The sequence below is a fragment of the Stylophora pistillata genome, chromosome 8 (assembly GCF_964205215.1).
Source record: "Stylophora pistillata chromosome 8, jaStyPist1.2, whole genome shotgun sequence".
NCBI lineage: Eukaryota > Metazoa > Cnidaria > Anthozoa > Scleractinia > Pocilloporidae > Stylophora > Stylophora pistillata.
In genome coordinates this window covers 31,416,258-31,440,257 of record NC_142526.1, presented here as the reverse complement: position 1 = coordinate 31,440,257, position 24,000 = coordinate 31,416,258, and the positions used below count along the sequence as shown (strand labels likewise).

The window sequence follows — 24,000 nt, the reverse complement described above, 5'->3', positions numbered from 1 at the left end:
TAAAGCAACTATTTCCATCATCCACAGAAACGCTGCAGGAATTGTTGTGAAAGTTACCCTTTAAGTGGTTATTTCATTAGATACATGTGCATGAAAGGTAAAACCGGTGATAGCGTTTGGCGAGAACGCATGAGGGACGCGCGTAGAAAGTGCAAGTTCACTCAAGACAGTTACACCTCTCGAAACACTGCTCATTCTTTTACAGCGAAATCCATATCAGAAAAAGGTAGTAATCAATCGGCAATCATTGATGCAATGTATGGTTGCCGCTCGAACTACACAGCTCTAGTGCCAAACGACATCACAATCTCGCACTTGTGCACATCTTTTGCACAGGGCATATTTGTGCGTATCTGGGACGGAGGCGGGGTCCTGCCATTTCCCAATTTTCAAGGGAAAAGCCCCAGGAACGAGGATGATTTGGTCCTTTTTGGATTGAAAAATAGTATTAGTTTTCACCGTTTGGGTTTGACGTCGGCTTTGGTTTTGTGCGAGATGTTTACAAACTAATACAAGGTATCAACGCCACAAGTTTCGTTATCTTTACTAGCAATAGCGAGTTTTGAGCACTGTTTGGATACAAAGGTAGTTTAAATATAATATAAATTAGTCGATTTTTATACATCCTTTTTTTACACAACGGCAAGGCCTTTTAAAGTGTCCAAATAAGAAACAAAAAGATAATATTTTCTTCAGTATTGCCTAACTAATAGACTATAAGTACTCGGCCAGCCTTTTGTTCTCTCAAACATTACTAACAAGGCTCTGTTTTCCCCAACAAGCTTTGCAAATTGATTCGAACCTTCAAATAAGACTGCAAACTGAGCAAATGAGCATTCTAAGCAGAACTCTTTTACTTACTTAAAGTCCATTTTACAGTTGTACCTTCAAGTGAAAAGATACTCACTCACCCCTTCTGTTTTGAGGCCTCATCGAGGTATCCAAAAATTAATAATAATTTACCTATTTAATAATAATTTGCTACTCAAGTAAAAAATGTAAATTAACTCCGTAAACTTAAAAAAATAATCGACTAACTTCAAATGTGCATCAAAATATTTTCTTAACGTTTTAAGCCCGTATATTTTCCGGCTTTTTTAATATTTGTATTGTGGTCGCTCTCCAAGCCTTTTATAACTGGCTTGAAACTCTGGCCTTCGTTTTTTAGCAAGTTTAATACCCTGTTGTGTTGCCAGCAAAGCTGAGCTGCGAAACTCAAATAAACGTCACAGGGACTTGGCCACGACGCAAAACCACTTTCCCTTTAAGTGTGAAACCTAAAGTTTACAGTTCCTATCTTATCACCATGGAGCTAAGATCTTTATGGCAACTGTCTTCACTTGTGTTCTCGCCGCTGTCACTGTAGACACTGACATCATCGTAAAGGGGATTATAATAATCCTCTTCTACGTCATCGTCCAATCCCATAGCAGCAAGAACGTCATAGTAAGGGTTGTCGAAAGCCAGCAAGTAGCCCGTACTTCGGCCAATCCAAGGCTGAAGTTCAAATTCGCTTTGGTCTTTTGTGGTGTTCTTGTAGCCGGAAAATCCACACTTTTGTTTGTATCTCCGACGTATGAGCGCAAACAAGGCGAGGATAACTAATATCAGGAAGAAGCCTGTAAATTGGCAAAAATGATTTTCAGCTGGTCATTACGTCAGGAATCGGGCCCGCAAGTAAGTTATTCAGCCAGTCAGTCAGTGCGTCAGTCATTGAATCAGTTAGTCTATCAGTAGTTAATCACCGAGTCAGTCAACGGGTCAGCCATTGAGCCAATTAATGAGCCAGTCAATCAGTGCGTCAGTCATTGAATCAGTTAGTCTATCAGTAGTTAATCACCGAGTCAGTCAACGGGTCAGCCATTGAGCCAATTAATGAGCCAGTCAATCAGTGCGTCAGTCATTGAATCAGTTAGTCTATCAGTAGTTAATCACCGAGTCAGTCAACGGGTCAGCCATTGAGCCAATTAATGAGCCAGTCAATCAGTGCGTCAGTCATTGAATCAGTTAGTCTATCAGTAGTTAATCACCGAGTCAGTCAACGGGTCAGCCATTGAGCCAATTAATGAGCCAGTCAATCAGTGCGTCAGTCATTGAATCAGTTAGTCTATCAGTAGTTAATCACCGAGTCAGTCAACGGGTCAGCCATTGAGCCAATTAATGAGCCAGTCAATCAGTGCGTCAGTCATTGAATCAGTTAGTCTATCAGTAGTTAATCACCGAGTCAGTCAACGGGTCAGCCATTGAGCCAATTAATGAGCCAGTCAATCAGTGCGTCAGTCATTGAATCAGTTAGTCTATCAGTAGTTAATCACCGAGTCAGTCAACGGGTCAGCCATTGAGCCAATTAATGAGCCAGTCAATCAGTGCGTCAGTCATTGAATCAGTTAGTCTATCAGTAGTTAATCACCGAGTCAGTCAACGGGTCAGCCATTGAGCCAATTAATGAGCCAGTCAATCAGTGCGTCAGTCATTGAATCAGTTAGTCTATCAGTAGTTAATCACCGAGTCAGTCAACGGGTCAGCCATTGAGCCAATTAATGAGCCAGTCAGTCAGTAATTAGGTCAGTCAGTCCACCGCCGAGTAGTCATCGAGTCAGTCATTGAGGCCACTCACTCCGTAAGTTGTTGAGTCAGTCATTAAGCTACTCACTGGGACAGTCATTACGATTGTCAATGCGCTAGTCAGTCAATAATTGTCATTAAGTCAGTCAGCCAGCCAGCCAGCCAGCCGGTCAGCTAGTCAGTCAGTTTATCAGTGAAGCAAGCAGTCAATCTGTTGATTAGTCAGTCACTCAGTCTCTGCGTTACATTACTCTACGTTACTCCACTTACCAACAGAGACACCAATGATAAGTGGAAGGTGTACCGCTATGGTGGAACCAGTTTTTTTTTTGTACAGTTTGCCAGTGTAGTACTCGACTTGGAGAGACGAAGAAATATCCTCACTGGGTACTCTGGAGAGGACTTCATCCACATAATGCCCATCCACCACAGTAAAGTTATCGAGGAGAACACAAACCACTCTTGTGCCATTATCCTGGTTTTCCGTCAGCACTGGCTGCAGCTCCAGCAGGCGGACCATGAACACATGCTTGGCTCCCTTCTTCTCATGAGTGTCACTGCTTTCAGGGCCAGAAGGCTGATCTGATGGTTCATCCGTGCTATGGGAAGTTTCATTGTCGTTATCGAGTAAACTGCGACGAGCTCGAGTGCGCCCGTCATCAGTTTTGTCATAATAAAGTTCCATTAGTTTTTCCAACCCTAGCTTAATGTCTCTCTTCCTTGCAAGTAGGTCAAGCTCGTCTACACTATCGTTGACGATCAGGCTAAATTTTCCTCTGGATAGATCCAAACACATCCCGTTGATGTGATGGCAAAGCTCGTCTACCGAACACTCACACACTTCCTTGCAATGCAAGCCATATCGGTCCAGCGCACAGTCATCAAAGCAAAGGTATCCTTGGTAACCAGAGGTGCACGTGCAGTTGCCATGCACCTTCTCACATGCACCGAACGCGTGTCTTGAACATATGGGACATTGTGTTTTACACTCCTCGCCATAGAAATCATCATCACAAGGCTGTAAAAATAAAGCCAAAGACAAAATGGCTGACTAAAAGAAAATGTTTCAAAGTAAATTTCATCGTTAATGTTATACTCTATATTTACAAATACATACATAGGTTGATTGACCACTCCCCATACGGGCTTTTCAGAGCCAACACCCATCCATCCCACCCAAGGGAGGACATCCCCCACACAGTAATCTCGTGCGTGGGAAATTAACGTCTCCTACCCCTAACCCTGCCAGGAGACGGGGCCAACGGTTTATTCGTCCTTATCCGAGAAGACTAGAATATCTATCCATTTCTTGATTATAGAAAGGTAGCAAATTCTCCTCACTTATTTTAAGACCATGAGTATTGGTCCGGCCGGGGCTCGAACCCCCGACCTCCGCACGCACATCACCATCCTCGGAGACCCAGGGGCTGTGAGTCGATTTCAACTTGAAATCGACTTACAGCCCCTGGGTCTCCGAGGATGGCACATCACAATCCGACGCTCTAACCAATTGAGCTAACCGGGAGGCGGTTACAAATTCGAAATATCTCCTAAACATCTCTTTAATCTCGGTCAAAGTATAGAGAATGTCGTAGAATCTTTAGGACGAAAACAAACCAGAATGACTCGCATGGACTAGGAATAAAGTCAGAAAGAGATCAACTGTAGGGCCAAATTTGTATACTTGCACCGGTAAGCTTCCACTACCCAACCTCGTTCCCAGGGCCTTTTTCCTTTTCCACCCCCAACTAAGAGAAAAGGCCCTGGGAACGAGGTTATCCACTACCCCAGCTTCATTTTAAGGTCTCCTTTCCTTAAAGAACATATCTTGAGGAACAAAAATGCAAATTTAGCTGCCATGATGCCATGAGAAAAGTAGCTTACGGCTTGATACCCTTTTCAGCTTCCTTGAAGTTTGTTTTCATTAAGGGGTGTCTCCCCCAGTAATGACTGCATTTTATTCTAAAGAATTCAACCCTTTGACCTCTAACAGTACTAGCATATAATTCTTATTACAACATCACCCCTGAATCAAACAGAAAGGCCACCAGAATAGAGGAAATCATCACCAACTAAAATGATCTTGATTGTTACTCAAATTTTCCTTGTGAGCTCCTAAAGAAATTTATCGAGAACAGTATGTAGCAGAAGCAATCTGATGTTAAGGTGACAAGAGTTATTTTAATAAACCATTACTACAACAACGAGTACACTAACCTCATCACACCTGGTACCTTTGAACCCTGGTGCACAAATGCACCGACCTGTGCCGGGGTCGCATTTGGGACTATTGCCCAGGTTACAGTCACAGGGAAGTCTACAGTGAAAACCGTACCGGCCACTGGGGCATTCAGATTCACAACGATTGCCCGAGAAGCCAGGTAAACAGACGCACTTGCCAGTAAAAGAATTACATCTCGCGCCATTTCGACATGAGCAAGTGTAAGCGCAATTGGCACCAAACCTGCCCTCATCACACGCTTTGTCGCAATTTCGACCTCGAAATCCAGCTGCGCAACTGCACTCGCCCTTCACGTGATCACAAGCAGCATCATTTTTGCACGTACACTTCTGAACACAGTTTCTTCCATAGTAACCGTCGGAACACACACTCTCGCAAAAGACACCCGCATATCCGTCCTGGCACGTGCAACTTCCGTCAGCCTTGTCGCATGACCTAGTGTTTGATTTATTACACTGGCAAGTATTATTGCAGTTAATACCATAGTAGCCTGTCCCGCAGCTTAGCTGACATGTTTGTCCGTGATATCCAGGTTTACAGTAACAAGTCCCATCTGTAAAGTCACAAGCGTAACTGTTCTCACAATTACATCGCTGGCTGCAGTTTTTGCCGAAAAAACCTTCAGGACACTGCTCTTCGCACCTTGGACAAACAGAAAAGACTTAGACATAATCGTAACGAAACACACAGTATTTCACTGAAACTAATGTGAATTACCATATGCTAAAACAGTGGATAGCGTTGAGGGCGTTCTTTGATTGGTTACTTAAACTCCGAATATCCCTTGCAACTCACCCCCGAGCATTTGAGCTCTCTTTAAGGAGTTGACAACGATTTACCTCAGATTCCGTGGCTAGCAGTGGATATTTACAACGCCACTTAGCGGCTCGACAAATATCCACCACTAGCCACCGCCACTTCGACAAATAGTTGTTAAATATTCCTAGAGGTACTTTGAACGAAGTATTAGCAACCAGTCAGAAACAAGCTAGAACAAAAATCAATCATTGTGAGGTAAAAGACTAAAGTGCAGGGTCTTTCTGACGTCAAATATAACGAGTCCAAAACCACTACAGCGAATGCACTTGTTATGACTTTTAACATCAACAAAATGATAGAAGTAAAGTCTTACCCAACATACTGAACATTCCTTCAAATCTATCGCAAGCAAAATAGGAAGTGATTCGTACCTGTAACCTCTATAGCCAGGTCGACAATTGCACTCCCCTGTCACCGAATCACATGTAGAAACCTCCGTACCATTCATACTGCACTGGCACTTGGAGGCACACTGTAATCCATAATGGCCAGTTGGGCACCTCTCTGTGCAGTTCTCCCCAGACCATCCCGGCGCACATGTGCACGTGCCGCTCACGTGATTACACGATGCACTGTTCATGCAGTGGCACGTCTGTAAGCATTTGGGTCCATACCTCCCCTTAGGACAGGACTCGATGCAGTTCGGACCTCGGAATCCACTTGGACAAGAGCAAGTGCCTTTTACTGGATCACATGACCCCGGACACACACATCTAATGCAGATTGATAAACAAAACTCCATTTATGGATTGTACGGACATAATTTATCAAACAGGTGACTTCTACAGAGCTCTCCAAGATTGAAAAGCTTAAAATACCTATCACTATCCAACCGTCATAATTATAACAATCGAAGCAGTAAAGCTAACAATTCGTCTGGGATTCGTGTTTTAAAACAGCATTCGTGAACCGTCGATCGTCAAAATCTATCATTCAGACAAGCTCTTAAGAGCTGAGGGTCTTCTTGTTTCTTTTCGTGATCCTCTTTCGACATTCTAAGACTAACCTTTCAGAGCAGTTTGCTCCGAAAAAGCCAACGACGGTGGAAACGTCGGAACACGATTGCTGACACGTCAAACCTGTCCAACCAGGAGAACATCTACACTGTCCTGATTCATGATCACAAGCAGTGCCATTACCGCAAAAACACTGTAGACCACACCCAGGGCCATACCATCCACTGGGGCATGGCTTCTCGCACAGGGAACCGTGGAAACCAGGTGGACATTCACAGGTGCCGTTGTGAGGATCACATGTTCCACGAACGCAGGAGCAGGACTGGGTACAATTATTTCCAAATAAACCTTGTGGACACTCTGATAATTCAAAGAGAAATATCTTCTGAACTTCGGTGTTTCAAGGACGTAACCCTATAGTCGCTAATTCTCCCTTCTGGCTGCCACACATTTACAACTTCTACCTGATAAGTCTGAGTATTCTCATTACCTGTTGTTGGATAATTAACAACTATTCACCTCCCGGTTCGCTCAGTTGGTATAGCGCTGGACTGTTGTGCGGGAGGTCGAGAGTTCGACTCCGGCCGGACCAACACTCAGGGTCTTTAAATAACTGAGAAGAAAGTGCTGCCTTTGTAATAATATCTGCAAATGGTTAGACTTTCTAGTCTTCTCGGATAGGGACGATAAATGGAGGTCCCGTATCACAAGCCCTTATATGTGATAAAAATTGGGGGACGTTAAAGAACCCACACACTCTTCGAAAAGAGTAGGGCACGTAGTGCCCGGTGTTGTGGTCTATCTTTGTGTAGTGTCTAATCTAGGGTGAATTGGGGAGGGAAGGTGAGATCAATACATGGACTGAAGTGGCTGCATAGTGCGCCTGATGAATTCTGACGTCCGATTTCACCTTAACTGATTGTAAAGCGCGACTGATTATCTATATAGTAGTTTCCGCTATATAAATGTTAAATTGTTGTTGTTCACCGAAATGGAGGTGGTTAGTGGTGGATTTACCGAGACGCGAAGCGGCGAGGTAAATATCCACCGCTAACCACCGACACGGAGGTGAATAGTTGTTTTAGTATATACTCAAAAAGCGAGATAATATACACCACAGTCGTTAATTTGAGTGATTTCTTCGCTTGTCACGGATGCAAAGCGGGACGCCATTTTTTCCCGAGTTGCTCGGAGGTAAATAGCAAAGGATATTCAGAGTTTGACTAGCCAATCAGAGCGCGCCTTCAACGCTATCCACTGCTTTAGTATTATACTAATGTATGGATATCATGGGCAGAAGTTACATGTTTAATAATCACTTCCAGTAGCTAAAGGGTTAACTAAACAAGCTGTAACATAAAATTCATAGCTTGCTTCCGGATTTGTGTAAGTTCTTTATTCTGAATTTAATGATATCTGAATGTACCAAAAGGTTGATAAATTCTTAAAAATAAAATTCAGGGAGATACCAGCCAACCCTTATCAATCGATAAGAAATGTACAGCTGTAAATTATTCGTTTACAAATGAAATCAATTATAAATTGACAAAAATCTCTACTTCATCAGGCTTTTCTAGAACCATAAGGACAAATAGCTTTCTATTCAATTTAATCATCAATAACATTTCCCAAAGCGATGAACAGCAATTCATTACCTTTTTCACAGTGGTTTCCGATCCATCCTGGCTCACAGAGGCAGTTCCCAGTCACGTGATGACAAAGTGCTCCACCAGCACACTCACACTTCCTCTGACAATTCTCACCAAAGTAACCTGCACTGCAAGGTTCCAAACATGAACTTCCCTGGTAGCCTGGGGAACAGATACACTCCCCCAAGACTTGATCACATGATCCATTGCTATGGTGACAGGTGGGGCATGGCTTACCACAGCTGGGACAGGCCTGGTCACATAGCAACCCCTGCCAGCCTCGATTACAAGTGCAATTTCCAGACATAGGATGACAAGAGCCATTAATACAAGAACAGGACTTGGAACAGTTGGTGCCCCACCGACCAGCAGGGCACAGGATATTGCAGAGTGGTCCTGCAAAACCCGGTTTGCAGAGGCAGCTCCCACTGAGGGGGTCACAACCAAGAGAGGATAAGTAAGAGCAACTGCATTTGTAGATGCAGTTCTGGCCATAACGGTCTAGTGGGCAAGGATGGTCACATTTGGAGCCCGTGTAACCGGGTAGACACTGGCAGTTGCCATTACTCTATTGAACAAAAACAAGATATGTACTTTGCAAATAAATTTCAAAATTTAAACTGGATGATGTTTCACTCTCTTACAAATAGCTTCAAGTACATGTAAAAAGGAAATAATAAAATTGTGTGTAACAACATCTTTACCAACAGAATTTCACTTTTTTAGAGGAACACTAACCTGATTACATACTCCATTGGGTCCACATAAACAGGTATTGTTACAATCTGCTCCCCAAAAACCATTGCTGCAAGGCACAGTGCAATCTAAGCCAGTCCAACCAGGATTGCAATGACAGCCACCAGCATTCTCACATGTGCACTGTCCATTTATAGGATCACAGTGCGCTCCATTCTTGCAGGAGCAAGCGATTGAACAATTTCTACCCCAGTACCCTTGGCTACAAGTTTTGTTGCAGAGCAGACCTGAGGAGCCACTTGAACAAATGCAAGATCCTATCAATGATAAAAAGGACAAAAATTATAATAGTACCTCAGGATTGTGGATATGCTGAAAGTAGAAGGCATCTGAGATTCAGTGGGTGGCCAGGTTATAATGGATGCTCCCAGACTTGTGTTTCTTCAGATTACAGTGAGACTGAGAACTACTCCGTCAAAATATTACATGAATTTGCATGAACCTTTGTGAAAATTATGAACATAAAATCACTTCACACATCTACAGTACACCTCCATGCCACTGTTACTTCATGCATTTAATATTCCACTCATGGCTGGGTAATAACTGCTGCACAAGTTTTTTTACATGCTGTTTCAATAACTAGCTGATTGTTCATCAGACCCTTGAAAAAATTGAGGAGAAGGAAGCCAGCCTACATGTAAGATGGCAGAGTAGCAGGCAAATTTGGCCAGCCATGGGCACTATTTGACAGCACAAGCAAATACAAACTTTCATGTCAAAATATCATGTACAGGGAAATGCACCTAACAAAGTCACTATCTATAGTCTTATCAGTTGAAAAGTTGGATGAGTGTCATAGACCCAATACAGAGCAAGGTAAAGCCTTTGAGGTTTATTTCACACATATGTATGTTAACAGCTCTACCTGTCATTGGATCACAAGCTGAACCACTCTGACACCTGCATTTTTGGGCACAGTTGACACCATAGTACCCCCCTGGGCAAGGCTGATCACACAGTATCTCAGTCCACCCTGGCTGGGTACAGTTACAAGTGCCATCTTCCTTGGAACAATCTGCATTATGCTGACATTGACACCTGCCACTACAGTTAAAGCCATATGTTCCTGCAGGGCAAGGATACTGGCATTTCCTGTTCAAAATATCAGCAGACTTATTAGTCTACCAATAAACTACACTTTAAGTATAATACAATCCTACCGATGGGTAGGTTATATTTGTTTATGTCCATTCCCATTAATTTTGGAGGATCAAAGGAGAAAATTACTTTTATTAATAGTTGATCACTGTCAGATAAAACACTGCAAAGTTTTGTAACCTGATCTGAACAGGCATTCCATCTAGGAAGGGAAGGAGGAGTAATTATAACTCCTCCCCACTCCATGCTATGGAAACCAGGATACACTACACCTGCCTAGAGCTACTTTGCTCGGGTACATATGTAAGCAAAACTACTCTTACACACACAAACCTACCTACCAATAGGTGATGGTAATATTTGTTTGCAATGTGCATTCACCTTAATTTTGGAGGATCAAAGGAGATTACATTACTTTTATTACTGCTTTATCACATGCAGATAAAACATGGAAAAGTTTTGTAACCTGCCATGGACAGGCATTACAAAAAGGGAGGGAAAGGTGGGGGGGCAGTAGTGATATTCATCTCCACAGATATCCTGAGGTCCACTATAACTTGGATCACTGTAGACATGAGCTCAGTTTCTTCAATCTACATGAAGGCAGGATAATGCTATTCACAAAGCTATGTGCTACCTTGCTGACAGTAACATTGGATAGTAGTCTGTGTGCAAAAAACTTACTAATTTGTACTTAGCAGCAATTAAAAATATTACATAAAAAAACCGCCTTGACTTACTTTCCAAAATATCCCGGCAAACAAATGCATTCCCCTGTGAACCTGTCACAAAATTTGGCAGACTCCCAACAAGAACAGTTCAAAGAGCAGTTCTTTCCCCATGTGTTCAATCCACAAGGCTTGTCACACAGTGCCCCTCTCCAACCCACTGCACAGTCACATACCCCTGTCACAGGATGGCACACTTCACCATTTCTGCACTGACACTGCTGGACACAGTTGTAGCCATAGTAACCAGGGCTACAGCCCAGTTCACAGTATTTCCCATGATATCCACGTTTGCAACTGCAATGTCCAGTTGCTCCATCACATGAGCCATTTTGGCACAGACACTTCTGACTGCAGTTAAAGCCATAGTAACCATCTTTACATGAGTGCTGACAGGTGTCTCCATGGTAACTGGGTTGACAGGTGCAATGAAAGGTACCATTCACTTCAGAACACTTCCCACCATTCAGGCAAGGGTTTGATGAACATCCATAATGTTGACAACTGATGCCATGGTAACCATGCAAACAGCCACAAGATTCATTGAACTGATTCACATCATTATCTACAACTAGTCAAAGAAAAACAAACTGTACTTAAACATGCAACATAAATTATACATTTGTAGTCCATCCCTTTCACTCAATTTAGAAAAATTGGAGGTCTCTCTGGCAGATTGGAAATCTTTGTCAAAGGGAACAAAACCTTTCAATACACTGTTGTTTGTAATAATAATAATTATAATAATAATAATAATAATAAAAACAAACACACAAACAAACAAAAACCATTAAACAACACCAAAAGGGCAACCTTGCATTTAAGACCTTGCACCCTGAGATCTATAATCAGTGATTTAGGTCATTTTCCTAACAATGTTAGTTATTAGAAGATTTCCTAACTTTCCCCATGGAGAGTACAGTATCATTCCTCTACTTTTACTGCCCAGTAAGTTGTACCTTTTTTCTGTATCTTTGATGCAAATGGCAGTTTGCACTCAGCATTCAGACCACAGTCCCTATCACCCACACATGGCTTGCTCATCACCTCAGCTGGGCCAGGATTGGCACAGAGTTCACTACTCAGGTACATTCCATACAGTTCAGCTCGCAAACATATCCAGTTTGCCCACTCCCAAGGATAGATCCTCACTCCACGAACTGGGCTGACAAACTCCAAAGTGTGATTAACTACTCTTGATGCATCTACATTGGGAGAATAATTGACATTGATAATGTCAAATACTAATAAAACGAATACATATGGGTTAAATGAACTACAAGTAAGTGATCATTTACTGTATTTGGTTGTCCATTGCTGGTTACTTTCTATCATTTTACTCATTACCATTGTTGGCTGTAAATGTCCGCCTGCCATGGGTATCTCTGTACCAAGTGTATCTGATGCCATCCAAGGAAACCTTCATTCTAAAACTAAAAGATTAAAAAAGTAGACAGTAACCAATGTGCTTATGACATCTAGATTTTATTTTCATTTACACCCTCAAAATCAATAGCCTTTCAGTAATCCAGCCTTGGATGAGACAAATTTTTACCCTGTTAATCTCTGCCTGTTGCATGCAAGTGCTTCATCAGTCAAATTACAGTTCAATACTTTTTAAGTATTTGCTAGCATACAAAAAATATAAGATGACCTTGAATGATCTTCCAACAACTAGAATAGAGTTATAAAGCAAATCCTAAGATAAAAATTTACTGTACTACATGTACATTGTAGTTCGTTTTATTAGCAAGTACCCCTTAGTATCAGTAAGACTCAAATCACACCATTGGATACATGTATGTAATAGCATACCATTAAAGTATGCTGTACCTTTTTAACCAGTAATTATTTGACTTCTGCAATATATCCTTTCCTCCTTGCACCGATATTCCAGACAGAAGTGCCAACTGTGGCAGTTTAATCTGGAAGTGTACATATCCCTTATTGGCATCTGATGAACACCAAGCCTCTGAAGGACATAATAACCATAATTATGTAATCATACATCACAACAGATTGAAGTTTTATGTGAATATTTCTGTTAACAACCCCCTAAGTGTTTCCAATTCTTTTAAATAATCATCAAAGTTTAAACTTTTTATTTCAAATTGAATTAAACCAAACAAGCTTGATTTTATTCCAGCTTTGTTTGAAATCATCAACACCATTGCCTTTATCCCTAACTAAATGAAACACAGATTACAGTACATGTATTTTTGTTTTTCTTTATTTAAAGATGCAGGTAAACAACCATCTTGGCAAAGTCTTGGGACACTCCCACTCTGGCTCGCACTAAAGAGACTGTGACATTCTTTAATGCAGTCCTCTTCCTCCTACCCCTTACAATGATGATCTCAACCTCTTGGATCTTTGCTGTAACCCATGCTGGTGGAATGGGAAAAGGCTAAACCACCATTAAAACACTTATAACAAGGTTATTTGTATCTTATCTAAGAAGGGTGACAGACATATCAACTTTTTGGTCATGTTTTGGAGGTGTTCGGTAAACTTTTGATCACCATTGTAACTAAGGTTTTCCACAACATATAAAATTTGATAAAAAATTGAACTCTATCATTTTGACCTAGCATTTGTTTTAAGCAACATGTACATAATATCTACATAAAATCTTTTTATGTGTATGTTCCTTTTAATCCAAACCTAGGCTGTCTTCTATTTACTTTCAATTGTCTCCTAGCTCACCTGATTATGAGGATTAAGGAAATAACAGAACTGAATTTAACAAAAATATCAAACCTTTTGCATGCAGTCTTCCATATCTTGGTTCTGGGTAATTATTAAGGGGAAATGCAGAAAGAGATCCATCTGGGATATAACGGCTCTGCATTCCTAGGTCAGCCCACATTGTTAGAAAAACTGGAACAAGAGCAAGTTTGGATACACGGAAACCAAACTCTCGTTGTCTCAAAGACACTTTATGAATTCCAGGTCTCAACTTGAATTGCTGAAAAAAAAAAAAGAAATGAAAAAACAATAACTTAATAAAGATCAAGTATTCATATTTTCTGGATCACTCAAAATGAAAGATCGAGCTAAACTGTTCTTAAAAAAATACCTGATGGTAGAACTGTGTCCATAAGGAACTAGATCCTTTGAATGGCAGTTGCCAGACATACCAATCACCCTCATCAACTCTAAAGGAGACACCATTTGTTGTGTTGTTTGTGGCAAACGTTTGCTTCCAAACCACATAACTGGCTGTGGACAACACCTTAAATTCATAGATGGCTATAAGGTCATCTTGTGAACCAGTAGCTGTTACGTAGCTTTCTTTCAGTTTGGCATAATATTCGACACTGTATGCAGGACCTCACAACAAGAAAAGAGATCACAATGAAACTTGCATTACTCATCAAGTACAGTGTGCTATTTAACGAGCTGAATTGCAAATAAGTTTCTTCTATTGATTGTAAACTGCAGATGCAGTCCAGCCAAAGTCCCCTGAAAAGTGTTTTGATGTGCATTTGATCATATCCAAATGTCAATTTGTGCAATATAAATATTAAATTATTATAATTATTATTGTTGTTATTATTGTTGTTATCTCTGATCTAGTACTGAACAGACACACAGTAATACAGAATCTGTTTGTTAAACTGATACTTCAGGGCTAGAAATTAATGGTAACCTGTTAACCAATGGTTAGTAATTTTCAATGTTTAGTTACTAAAAATGTGTCCAACTAACCCGACGTAGTTAGTAAAATTTTCCAAAATATTTAAACATTGGTGGACTTCAGGACAAAGAGCACGTAGACCCGACTCTCAGAGAAATACTTAGAACACTCAAGTTGTTAAATCAACTTAAACTCTTTTTAGAGAATGTGCTGTAGATGTACTGTTCTTGACTAATCATAGTAAAACAAGAGGGAAATAAAATAAGTACATAATTGTCAACATTTCAGCTACTCTTTAATTTGTCCTAGTCGTTATTATCAAAATGTTGAATATTTGAGATATCGTACCTTGTGAGCTTGGAATTACCAAACTTTATAATTTGGTTAGTAAAAAAGATGTCCACTAACCTGAAGGGTTAGTGCTCCAAAGATTAATTTTGGGCCCTGTACTTAATGAGTATCGAATTTGGAAAAGCAAGACTGACAACTGCTTAAAGCTTTTTTATCGTGAAAAATAACTAATGCCATTCTTATGAAAGATTTTGTTGCCCAATGCCTTTTCTCCAGATGGGGTTTCATTAAGGGCTGGGCACCAGGCAAATTGACTAGTTGTGAGGATGGTTTTGCCCACCTGATTTCACAATCTGGAGGAAAGTTTATCTTATAAAGAAGTTCAGTTTGAAAACTTTTTCCCGCCTGTGAAAACCAGTTGCCCTCCTGCTGAAAACATTAATGAAACCCCTGCTCCAGCAAAAGTAGGTTGGTGGGTGGAACAAAAAAAAAAAAAGGAAGGGAAATAATAGAAAGGAAGAGAAAAATGCAAAGACTTGCAAAAACTAACGATAAAAACCGACGTTTCGGTGTCATCATGATGCCATTGTCAAGGAGAAATAAACAATGAAGTTTGTGGCCCACACTTCGGTCAAATTCACCATGGAGGTGGAGAAGAACAGCAAGCTTCCTTTCCTTGGCACCGAACTACTCAACCATGCACCTCGGATTGAAACCAAGGTATATGTGAAACCAACAAACACGGGCCTACTATTACACTACCAAAGCCATGTAGACAATCGCTACAAACGGAGCTTGCTGAAAACTATGCTGGATCGCGCAAACCGATTATCTTCCTCCTGGGCCCACTTCTCTGATGAGTGTGATCGCCTAAAGAAAGTTTTCGCATGGCTTAAATACCCGGAACACCTGGTAAATTCTACCATTAACACCTTCTTACAATCAAGAATTGTTGGTACGCAGCCCACACAGATGCCCAAAGAACCAATATCCATTGTTCGTGTGGTCATACCTTTCAAAGATCAGGAATCAGCAAATTATGTTAAGAAAGAGCTCAAGAATCTTAGCATGAAGGTGCAGACAACTGTCCAGCCAGTATTTGTTAGCCACAAAGTTGGCCAAGATCTTAAAGTACGAGAAATCAAGCCACAGATTGTCAACCAACAACACGTCGTTTATCAATTTCAATGTGACCTGTGTGATGCGGGTTATGTGGGCTATACACGCGGACACTTACACACACGCATGGATGGACATAAACGAAAGGCATCTTCAATATATAAACACTACCACGAACGGCACAGCGAAGTCCCGAAAGACCTACTGAAACGTTTTAGCATTCTGAAAAAGTGTAGTAACAAGTTCGATTGTTTGGTGAACGAAATGCTTTTCATCAGAGACTTAAAACCCACTCTGAACGTGCAAAGCGATTCAATTCGCGCAAAAGTATTTGTTTAATTAGCTCGTAACATATTTATGCTAATTTAGTGTTACACCTTGGCACAAACTTCATTTTTTATTTCTCCTTGACAATGGTGTCATGATGACACCAAAACGTCGGTTTTTATCGTCAGTTTTTGCTAGTCTTTGGAAGAGAAAAAAAACACTAAAAATACAACAGAGAAGAAAAGGGTAGAAAATTGACTTAGCAAGTGGACAGTCATCCTCGGAGACCCAGGGAGTGTGAGTCGATTTCAAGTTAGGGTAGAAGAGCCCATGGGCACATTGTATTACAAGACTAGTTCTAAACGGTTGCAGTCGTTCTGGCATCTGATTGGTGCCAGAAAATCTTTGTGTTTTTCTGCCCAATCAGAGTGAAGTGTGCTTTGGAGTCCTTTCGTGTGTTTTAACATGGACATATACAAGAAGCTCAGTTGCTCACCCTGTAATTTTCGGTCGTGCAACGGAACCTTACTCGAGACGAAAAGTTTCAGTCTCAGCACACAGTGTAATTGAAATCGATCAGACTGTTCACAAAAATCTTACTGGAGATTATACTGAATACTTTCGCAGGTATCACAAGAGAACGTGTTTAATAGTTTGCGAGGTTCGTATAAAGCACAATAGTTGCAGGCGTTAATAGGTCACTTTAAACGTTAAACGAGATGTATGCTTGAATCTTTCTAGATTTTTTGTATGATTTGCTCTTACTGAAACTTTGCCAATCCCGTGAAGTTATTTCGTCGCACGGGCCATGCACGTATGTCGAGCAACTGGCACTTATGCTTATGTATGTAGCTTTCTGTGCGCGCCAAAATCTAATCTTCACTTTGTAGTAAAGTCTTTCACAAATATGGCCAAGATTGCAGAGAACATTAAGTTCGTGGACGACCTCCAGCAAGCGCTTAGAGAAAGCTTAGCTGTGTTTCTGGTTAACGAATCTGAAAAAATCTGAACAAAAACTTATTATCGAGAACATCGTGGAAAGGAGACATGTTTTCGGACAGATACCGACAGGGTTTAGAAAGAGCTTAATCTTTCAACTGCTGCCTGGAGTGTTCAAATCCTTGAGCTGGAAAGGCCACGGATTGTCTTCTAGTCCCTTGGTCATTGTCATTTCACCTTTTTCATCAATTGTTGAAGACCAAGTTAAACACCTTGGATTAGGGGGAATCGATACTGCTTTCATTGGGGAAAACAAAACCAAAGACCAAGAAATATTGGATGGAAATGGCAGGTTTGCTTTATTGTAAATGTCAGCTTTGTGCCAGTTGCTCGACATACCTGCGTGGCCCGTGCGACAAAATAACTTCATGCAATTGGCAAAGTTTCAGTAACAGCAAATTTTACAAAAAATCTATAAAGATTTAAGTTTACATCTCGTCTAACGTTTAACGCCTGCAACCATTATGTTTTATACGAACCTTGCAAACTTTTAAACACGTTCTCTTGTGATACCTGCAAAAGTATTCAGTATAATTTCCGGTAAGATTTTCGCAGACAATCTGATCGATTTCTCTTACATTGTATACCGAGATTGAAACTTTTCACCTCGAGCAAAGCTTTGTCACACAACCCCAAATAAACATGGCAACTGAACTTCTTGTATATGTCCGTGTTAAAACACACGAAAGGACTCCAAAGCACACTTCACTCTGACTGCACAGAAAAACAAAGATTTTCTGGCACCAATCAGTTGCCAGAACGACTGCGACTGTTTAGAACTAGTCTTGTAAGACAATGTCTCCTGGGGCTCTTGTGCCCTAACTTGAAATCAACTGAAAGCCCCTGGGTCTCTGAGGATGGTGGACAGTGGAAGTGCATGCAAAATTTGAAAGAGCAAACTTAATTTATAAGACTAGTACAACAATATTCACAGTATACACTCAACTGCCATTTTAACAATACCTTTAACTGAAGGCATATCAGCACGCATTTCACAACCAGATAACACTGGCCAACTGTTAGTACAAGAGTCCACTGGCAAAACTTCCTGTTTAGTTTCACAATCTAACCTTATGCCATCAATAGCTACATTGGCAGCTGGGCAGCGTTTATTTTTGCAAATAGTGCATTGCTGTGATTTATCTGATCCACAGTTGCTCTCTGGCAATGTATGTGTAAAGCGGATTTGGTAAATTTTGCTAAATTCTTCAAGATCCACAAATGCTGCCCTCCAGAAAATGTCTCCTTGATCACCTGTCATGTTCCAATCTGCAAAATAAACAGTCAATTAAATTAAAAGGTAACTATACTTCCTTAATGTTTAGATGCAAATGGTAAATCCTACGAAGACAGCTTTTGGCTTTAAATCAGCAATTTATTTCATACAATTTAAATCAAGCTAGAGGTTAAACATACATGTATGATCCAGTAACTTAGCCCCTGTGGCAGTCACACTTGAATTACAGATAATTAGTCCCTTTTATGACACTTATGAGTTAAAAAACTCGTACCCTGTTATATTATTCTTGCTGTCACATTCTTGGTAAATATTCTTTGTTCTTGATTACATTTTTTTATATGTGATGTCTTCCACAACTTATTGAGGCAGCAAGTGCATGTTTAATGTGACTAAAATGCATTCTGTGAGTGTAGAAGCACCTGGAATAAAATCCAAGCTGTGTTTTGGTTTGATTGGAGAAGAAATCTGTTCACTATTGCATTAACTCTGAGGGGCCCAGTAATGAATTTGTTTCAACCAAAAATTGGTTGGTAAAGTGTTCTCTTGGGAGAATTCAACTAGGTCTTGTTGCAGTTGATAATGGCTGACCCCTAAACAACATCATCCCAGTGTTTATGAATAGTAGATATAATTTATTAGATGTTTTGTTGTGTAGTATCGCTGAGTATTTATACGAGTTGTGCCGTATTTTGACGAGCCCACAGGGCGAGTCAAAATACAAAAAAATGAGTCAAAACACTCAGCGATACTACACAGCAAATCATCTCATAAGTTATTTATTATCCAACATGCCAAATTGTTATCTCGACGATGGTGAATTTCGCAGACATTTATTTACGGGGAGTGTGTGACAGAAGTATGCAACACGGAACAGAATCAGCATGTTGTCATGTTGCTGTTTCTATTTTCTTCAACAAATTAAAAAATTTCCTGGTTGTCTAACTGTTTTTCTTCATTCAGTTCATCTATTAAACTTGGATCTATATTTGCCCGCCATTCTGACTCTTTGTCGTAAGAAATATGATTCAAATTGTCTGCCACTTTTTTTTTCATAACTTCAATCCAATTCTTTGCTTGCGCAACGTGAGAAAACCTGTCTAACCAGTTCTCTGTAGTACAAATACCATGTGATATTTGTACTCGTCTATAGCACTATTTGTACTCTATGGAGTGTAGTTGGATAATCATAATTGAGCTTAATGCAGTACATGGTTTGAACCCGGGGGTAACATGTGAAGGTGTAGTCTGATCGTCCGTCCAGTTTCTGTTGTTATAGCGGAAATTGTGATGCAGAACATCGAGGAACGCGCCCTTTCCACTTGCCGACAAACGATACCGCTTTGGTTACATTACGTTGACGACACATTCACCGCCGTTCGACACAACGAAATTGATGCATTCCACAACCACCTTAACGAACAAAACACTGTCGTACAGTTTACCAGAGAAGTCGAAGAAAATGGCAAACTTCCTTTTCTAGACTGCCTGGTAAGCCACAATGACAACTCATTACAAACGACAGTTTACAGGAAACTGACACACACCGACAGATTACTAGACGAGTCATCCTACAACCCTACATCACACAAAGCCACAACTATCAGAACTCTAACACGACGCGCACAACTAGTATGTGACTCGACAGACAGCTTATCCGACGAGAACAAACACCTTCACCGTGTTTTTATGAAGAACAACTACGACAACGACTTCATCCGACGAAACACTCACCGACCCACTACCACTACCGAAACAAACGACACGGCAACCCCTACGACTACAGCAACCATACCGTACATAAAAGGCATGTCTGAAAACATCTCGCGCATCTTACTACCCTTCAATATCTGTGTCGCCCACAAACCCATCACCACACTACGTCAGTTACTAACCAACGTTAAAAACAAAGACGAACCGAGGAACAGACAGGGAACGATTTATAAGATCAATTGTTCCGACTGCCAAGCCTCCTACATTGGTGAGACTGGCAGAAACCTCACAACAAGACTGACTGAACACAGACGGGCGACGAGCAAAGGTGATGTCAGCAATCACATTACTGAACACCATCGACTTACCAACCACAACATTGACTGGGACTCTGCGCAATGCCTAGCCTACAGCACTGACTATTTTCAACGACTGACTCTGGAAAGCTGGTTTACTAACTTAGAACAAACTCCCCTAAACAGATGTCAACAACTACCCACCCCATACAAACAACTCATTCACGACATAAACATCACAAACGACCAAAAAAGAACGACCTAACTTTACCGACAGATCGAAACAGACCAATCACGACCGACTTATGTCACTAGAGTCTTACAGCTAATAACATCACGGCAAAACCAACCAATCATTTCACACGAACTGGAATAAGAACATTCTACTGACAACAATCATTCACTTGACTCTGAGGATGACTTCCACACAGGTTGTCAAAACGTCAGTCACTACCACCGACAACAGTCCTTCTCAGGACTACACTCACCCGGACGATCAGACTACACCTTCACATAATCGAGCTTGCTTGAAATCTTATCATTATTCCTTTCAAAATAGAGTCCCCTGAATTTTGACACTCACATGGCATTGACCATTTAGGATAACTCGTCACAAGAGGATCTTTGGTATTAACATGAACAGCAAGCATGCCTACATCACTTCCATACATGTTCCAGAAGAATCGCAAGTAACAATTGCCAGCACCACCAATATTTGGACTTGTTAAGGAAGCTACAGTAAGAAAACAAAAAAATCACAATTACTGACATCTTCTTTTCTGGGTAGTGGAAGAATAGAAAGGCTGTAATGTTTTCACTTTAACTTCCTTCATCCATTTTTCTTAATCCCTTGTGATTATTTATTGTGACTTTTAAAAGATATAATTATCATGTACCTTGCTGAGACACTCCAGCATTTGTAGTATTGGTGTATATATAGAAAGAGCCTTTAGGATGACCCCACAATGGTCCTGTATTTGAAGCAGGGGTAGAGGTATTAGTTCTAACCCATTTCAGGGGGGCACCATTGGCACTTGCTGAAGTCCAACCACACATTCCATCCTCAAAGTCACAAGATGCAGATAAAACAGGTTTTCTAACAGCCACCTGGCAACCTAAAAAAAAGAGATGAAATGAGTGAACACATTCAAGGCATCACTAACAGTGCTTTTCCCAAATTTTGCTGTTTAAAATAAGAAAAATGAAGCCTTTACAAAAGCCAGCATTGTCGACACTTGAACCAGCTTTTAAGTAAATTCCCTCCTTCAAGAACACAACACAATGATACTGATGTAGGCTTGAGCATCATTCCCTTGACTCTGAATGTACTATTCAGTAAGTTACCCATCCAGCTACCATTTCTCTCACAACCAAACTTTGGATTAATGCTCCCCAGTGGATGTGGCTGAAACCAATTTTCAGTCATGTGGAGAAAGTACCACAAGACTGCATTGCTTTGCTTCATACTTGGTCTAGTTACGTCACACCACCCACCTAACTAATCAGATGCAAGATTAAACCCAATCCCAACTTAATCACTTAGTGTTTCCCGCACTTGAAGCAATCTAGTGCTCTGATGCTCATTTTCTTCCCTCGTATTGGCTGTTGTGATAACTTCAATTTTGGTCTTGCAACACTCAATTGAAAGCACTTTATGCAAGGGTTTTATTCTATGAATATATTACCATTTATTAAGTAAAACAAAGATTTGCCTCCCCCTAAAACAATTGGTAAAAATCATGTACCCAGGATCAGCACTAGTGTAACTTCTGATGAGTATATCATAACTCTGATAGCATACAGAAGTACAGTATATGTTTATATTCTTTCCTTTAATGCCTTGGATATTCATATCAGTTAGGATAGAACTTAAAGTAGTTGAAATCTCAGTATATGGAAAGATTTCTATATCTTCCCATACTGTTCTCAAGCAAAGCCTTAGTCCTGAGGGTAACCTAATATGTTTGCTGTTGTGTTATCACTGAACTGTATGCATAATTAAGTACAAGGTTACACAGAAAATTTTCCCAGAACAATATTCACCTGTCAACAATCTCTTCTGTGTTCCATTATTACAAATACTAGAGCACTTGGACCAGGATGATAGGATCTTGTAAGAGTTATATAGTGCTGTAATACAATGGTCACCCTCATATAGTACTTGAGTTGAACTGTTGCATTTGGTGGCATACAAGACAACTCTGATTTCAACATTGACAAATCCACCTTTCTGAGGATTGGAACCATATCCCCAACTGTTTTTCACTAGAATGGGATAGCCTTTCTTTGACCCATCATGTTTGCTTGGTGCCCAGATTCGGATCGTATTCTTGTCATATGCAAAAACAACTCCACCATATTCATTAAAACCATCGTCATCCGACTGTGTTGCACCTTGCGCCTCAAATACATAGCCAATATTCATATCGTTCAATGCCTTAATTTGCACAATGGCAAGGGATGGTAATAAATTTAAGCCATGATAAATTTCTGCAAATGAATGTTGATCTCTTTGACCTCTAAAACCAAACCAGTCTGACTGAAAAGTTGGCACAGGAAGCTGATTTGCCCAGAGCAATATCTCCACTTTACACCTTTTAACTTTCTGTGTGTTGAATTGCCCTGCCCATTCCTCACCTACAAAAATGCATCCTGTGGTTTGGTTAAATCCATCAGGAGCCCATAAACGCACCCATCTTTCGTTATAAGCGAATATCACCCCGCCAAAGTTATTAGTTGGATCAGGATTTTGGGATGAAGCGATTCCATGAAACCAAAATCCTTTATTAGGGTTGCTTTCAGCATCAGTTGTCTCAAGGGGCAACATTCTAACAACAACTCTTTCAGGTAATTGTCTCAGTTCATGATCTATTAGTAGGTACGCATCATTTGGTTCTTTCCTCCGTGTGTCAATAATGTGCTCAATTTGAAACGTAGGCGCAGGTCCATCCTTCCATACTTCGACAACAACTTCGGCTTCATTCGACTCTTGTGTGTTTACTTCACCCCCCCATCCGTCTTTCACAAACACCACATGGCCTTTAAGATCTGAAGGAGCCCATATGCGAACAAACTCTGAGTTGTAAGCAAATATTAAGCCTCCAAAGGAGCTTTTTGACGGAGAAGACTGACTGGAGCCTATTCCATTGAAGCAAAAACCACTGTTGTTTCCGCCAGTAGGCTTCGCATAGACTCGCACATAAAATGGATCCGAATTTAGCCCATGATGAATCTCCTTGTATGAGCCAGAGCCCTGGTTTGACTTAAGGGTGAAATTAGTTCGAAAGTCCGGTTTTGGAAACGTGCCCAGTCTTGCTCCATTTAATAAAGTCTCCCCCAGCAGTTCTGGAACTTGAATGACTGTCAACAGCGTCACAACAACCAGGATCCACCGCAAAATTCGATTTTCATGCGTAAAAGAACGCATCAAGGCCTGTTAGACTTAAGAAAATATAAAATGAACTTATTCAAAAACAACATGTTAAACCTCTCGTTTCACTGGCCTGCCTCCAGTTTGGTGGGAAATGCAATACAGGCACGCTAGAAACACGAGGTCAATATTTCCATAAGTTAGCAATGTTTTGAAAATGCTCCAGCTTGGTAGCCACGCCGCACCCTCGTC

At 40.8% G+C, this 24,000-nt stretch overlaps 2 protein-coding genes across 2 annotated transcripts; one reads left to right on the top strand and one right to left on the bottom strand.

Moving 5' to 3' along the window:
- Nucleotides 1-521: 521 nt before the first annotated feature.
- LOC111345313 (uncharacterized) lies at nucleotides 522-23,945 on the bottom strand. Its single transcript, XM_088731352.1, has 18 exons — nucleotides 22,422-23,945; nucleotides 21,275-21,493; nucleotides 20,962-21,111; nucleotides 18,096-18,401; nucleotides 13,896-14,149; nucleotides 13,577-13,784; nucleotides 12,650-12,788; nucleotides 12,164-12,249; nucleotides 11,776-12,021; nucleotides 10,829-11,387; nucleotides 9,856-10,082; nucleotides 8,970-9,244; nucleotides 8,238-8,799; nucleotides 6,633-6,942; nucleotides 5,998-6,339; nucleotides 4,783-5,449; nucleotides 2,836-3,583; nucleotides 522-1,619 (listed from the first exon to the last, which is right to left on the bottom strand). Exons 1-18 carry the CDS (start codon nucleotides 23,803-23,805, stop codon nucleotides 1,294-1,296), a joined length of 7,008 nt encoding a protein of 2,335 aa, XP_088587478.1. The 5' UTR covers nucleotides 23,806-23,945; the 3' UTR covers nucleotides 522-1,293.
- LOC148725847 (uncharacterized) lies at nucleotides 15,369-16,241 on the top strand. The gene has a single exon (XM_088731356.1). It carries the CDS (start codon nucleotides 15,390-15,392, stop codon nucleotides 16,203-16,205), a length of 816 nt encoding a protein of 271 aa, XP_088587482.1. The 5' UTR covers nucleotides 15,369-15,389; the 3' UTR covers nucleotides 16,206-16,241.
- Nucleotides 23,946-24,000: the final 55 nt, after the last annotated feature.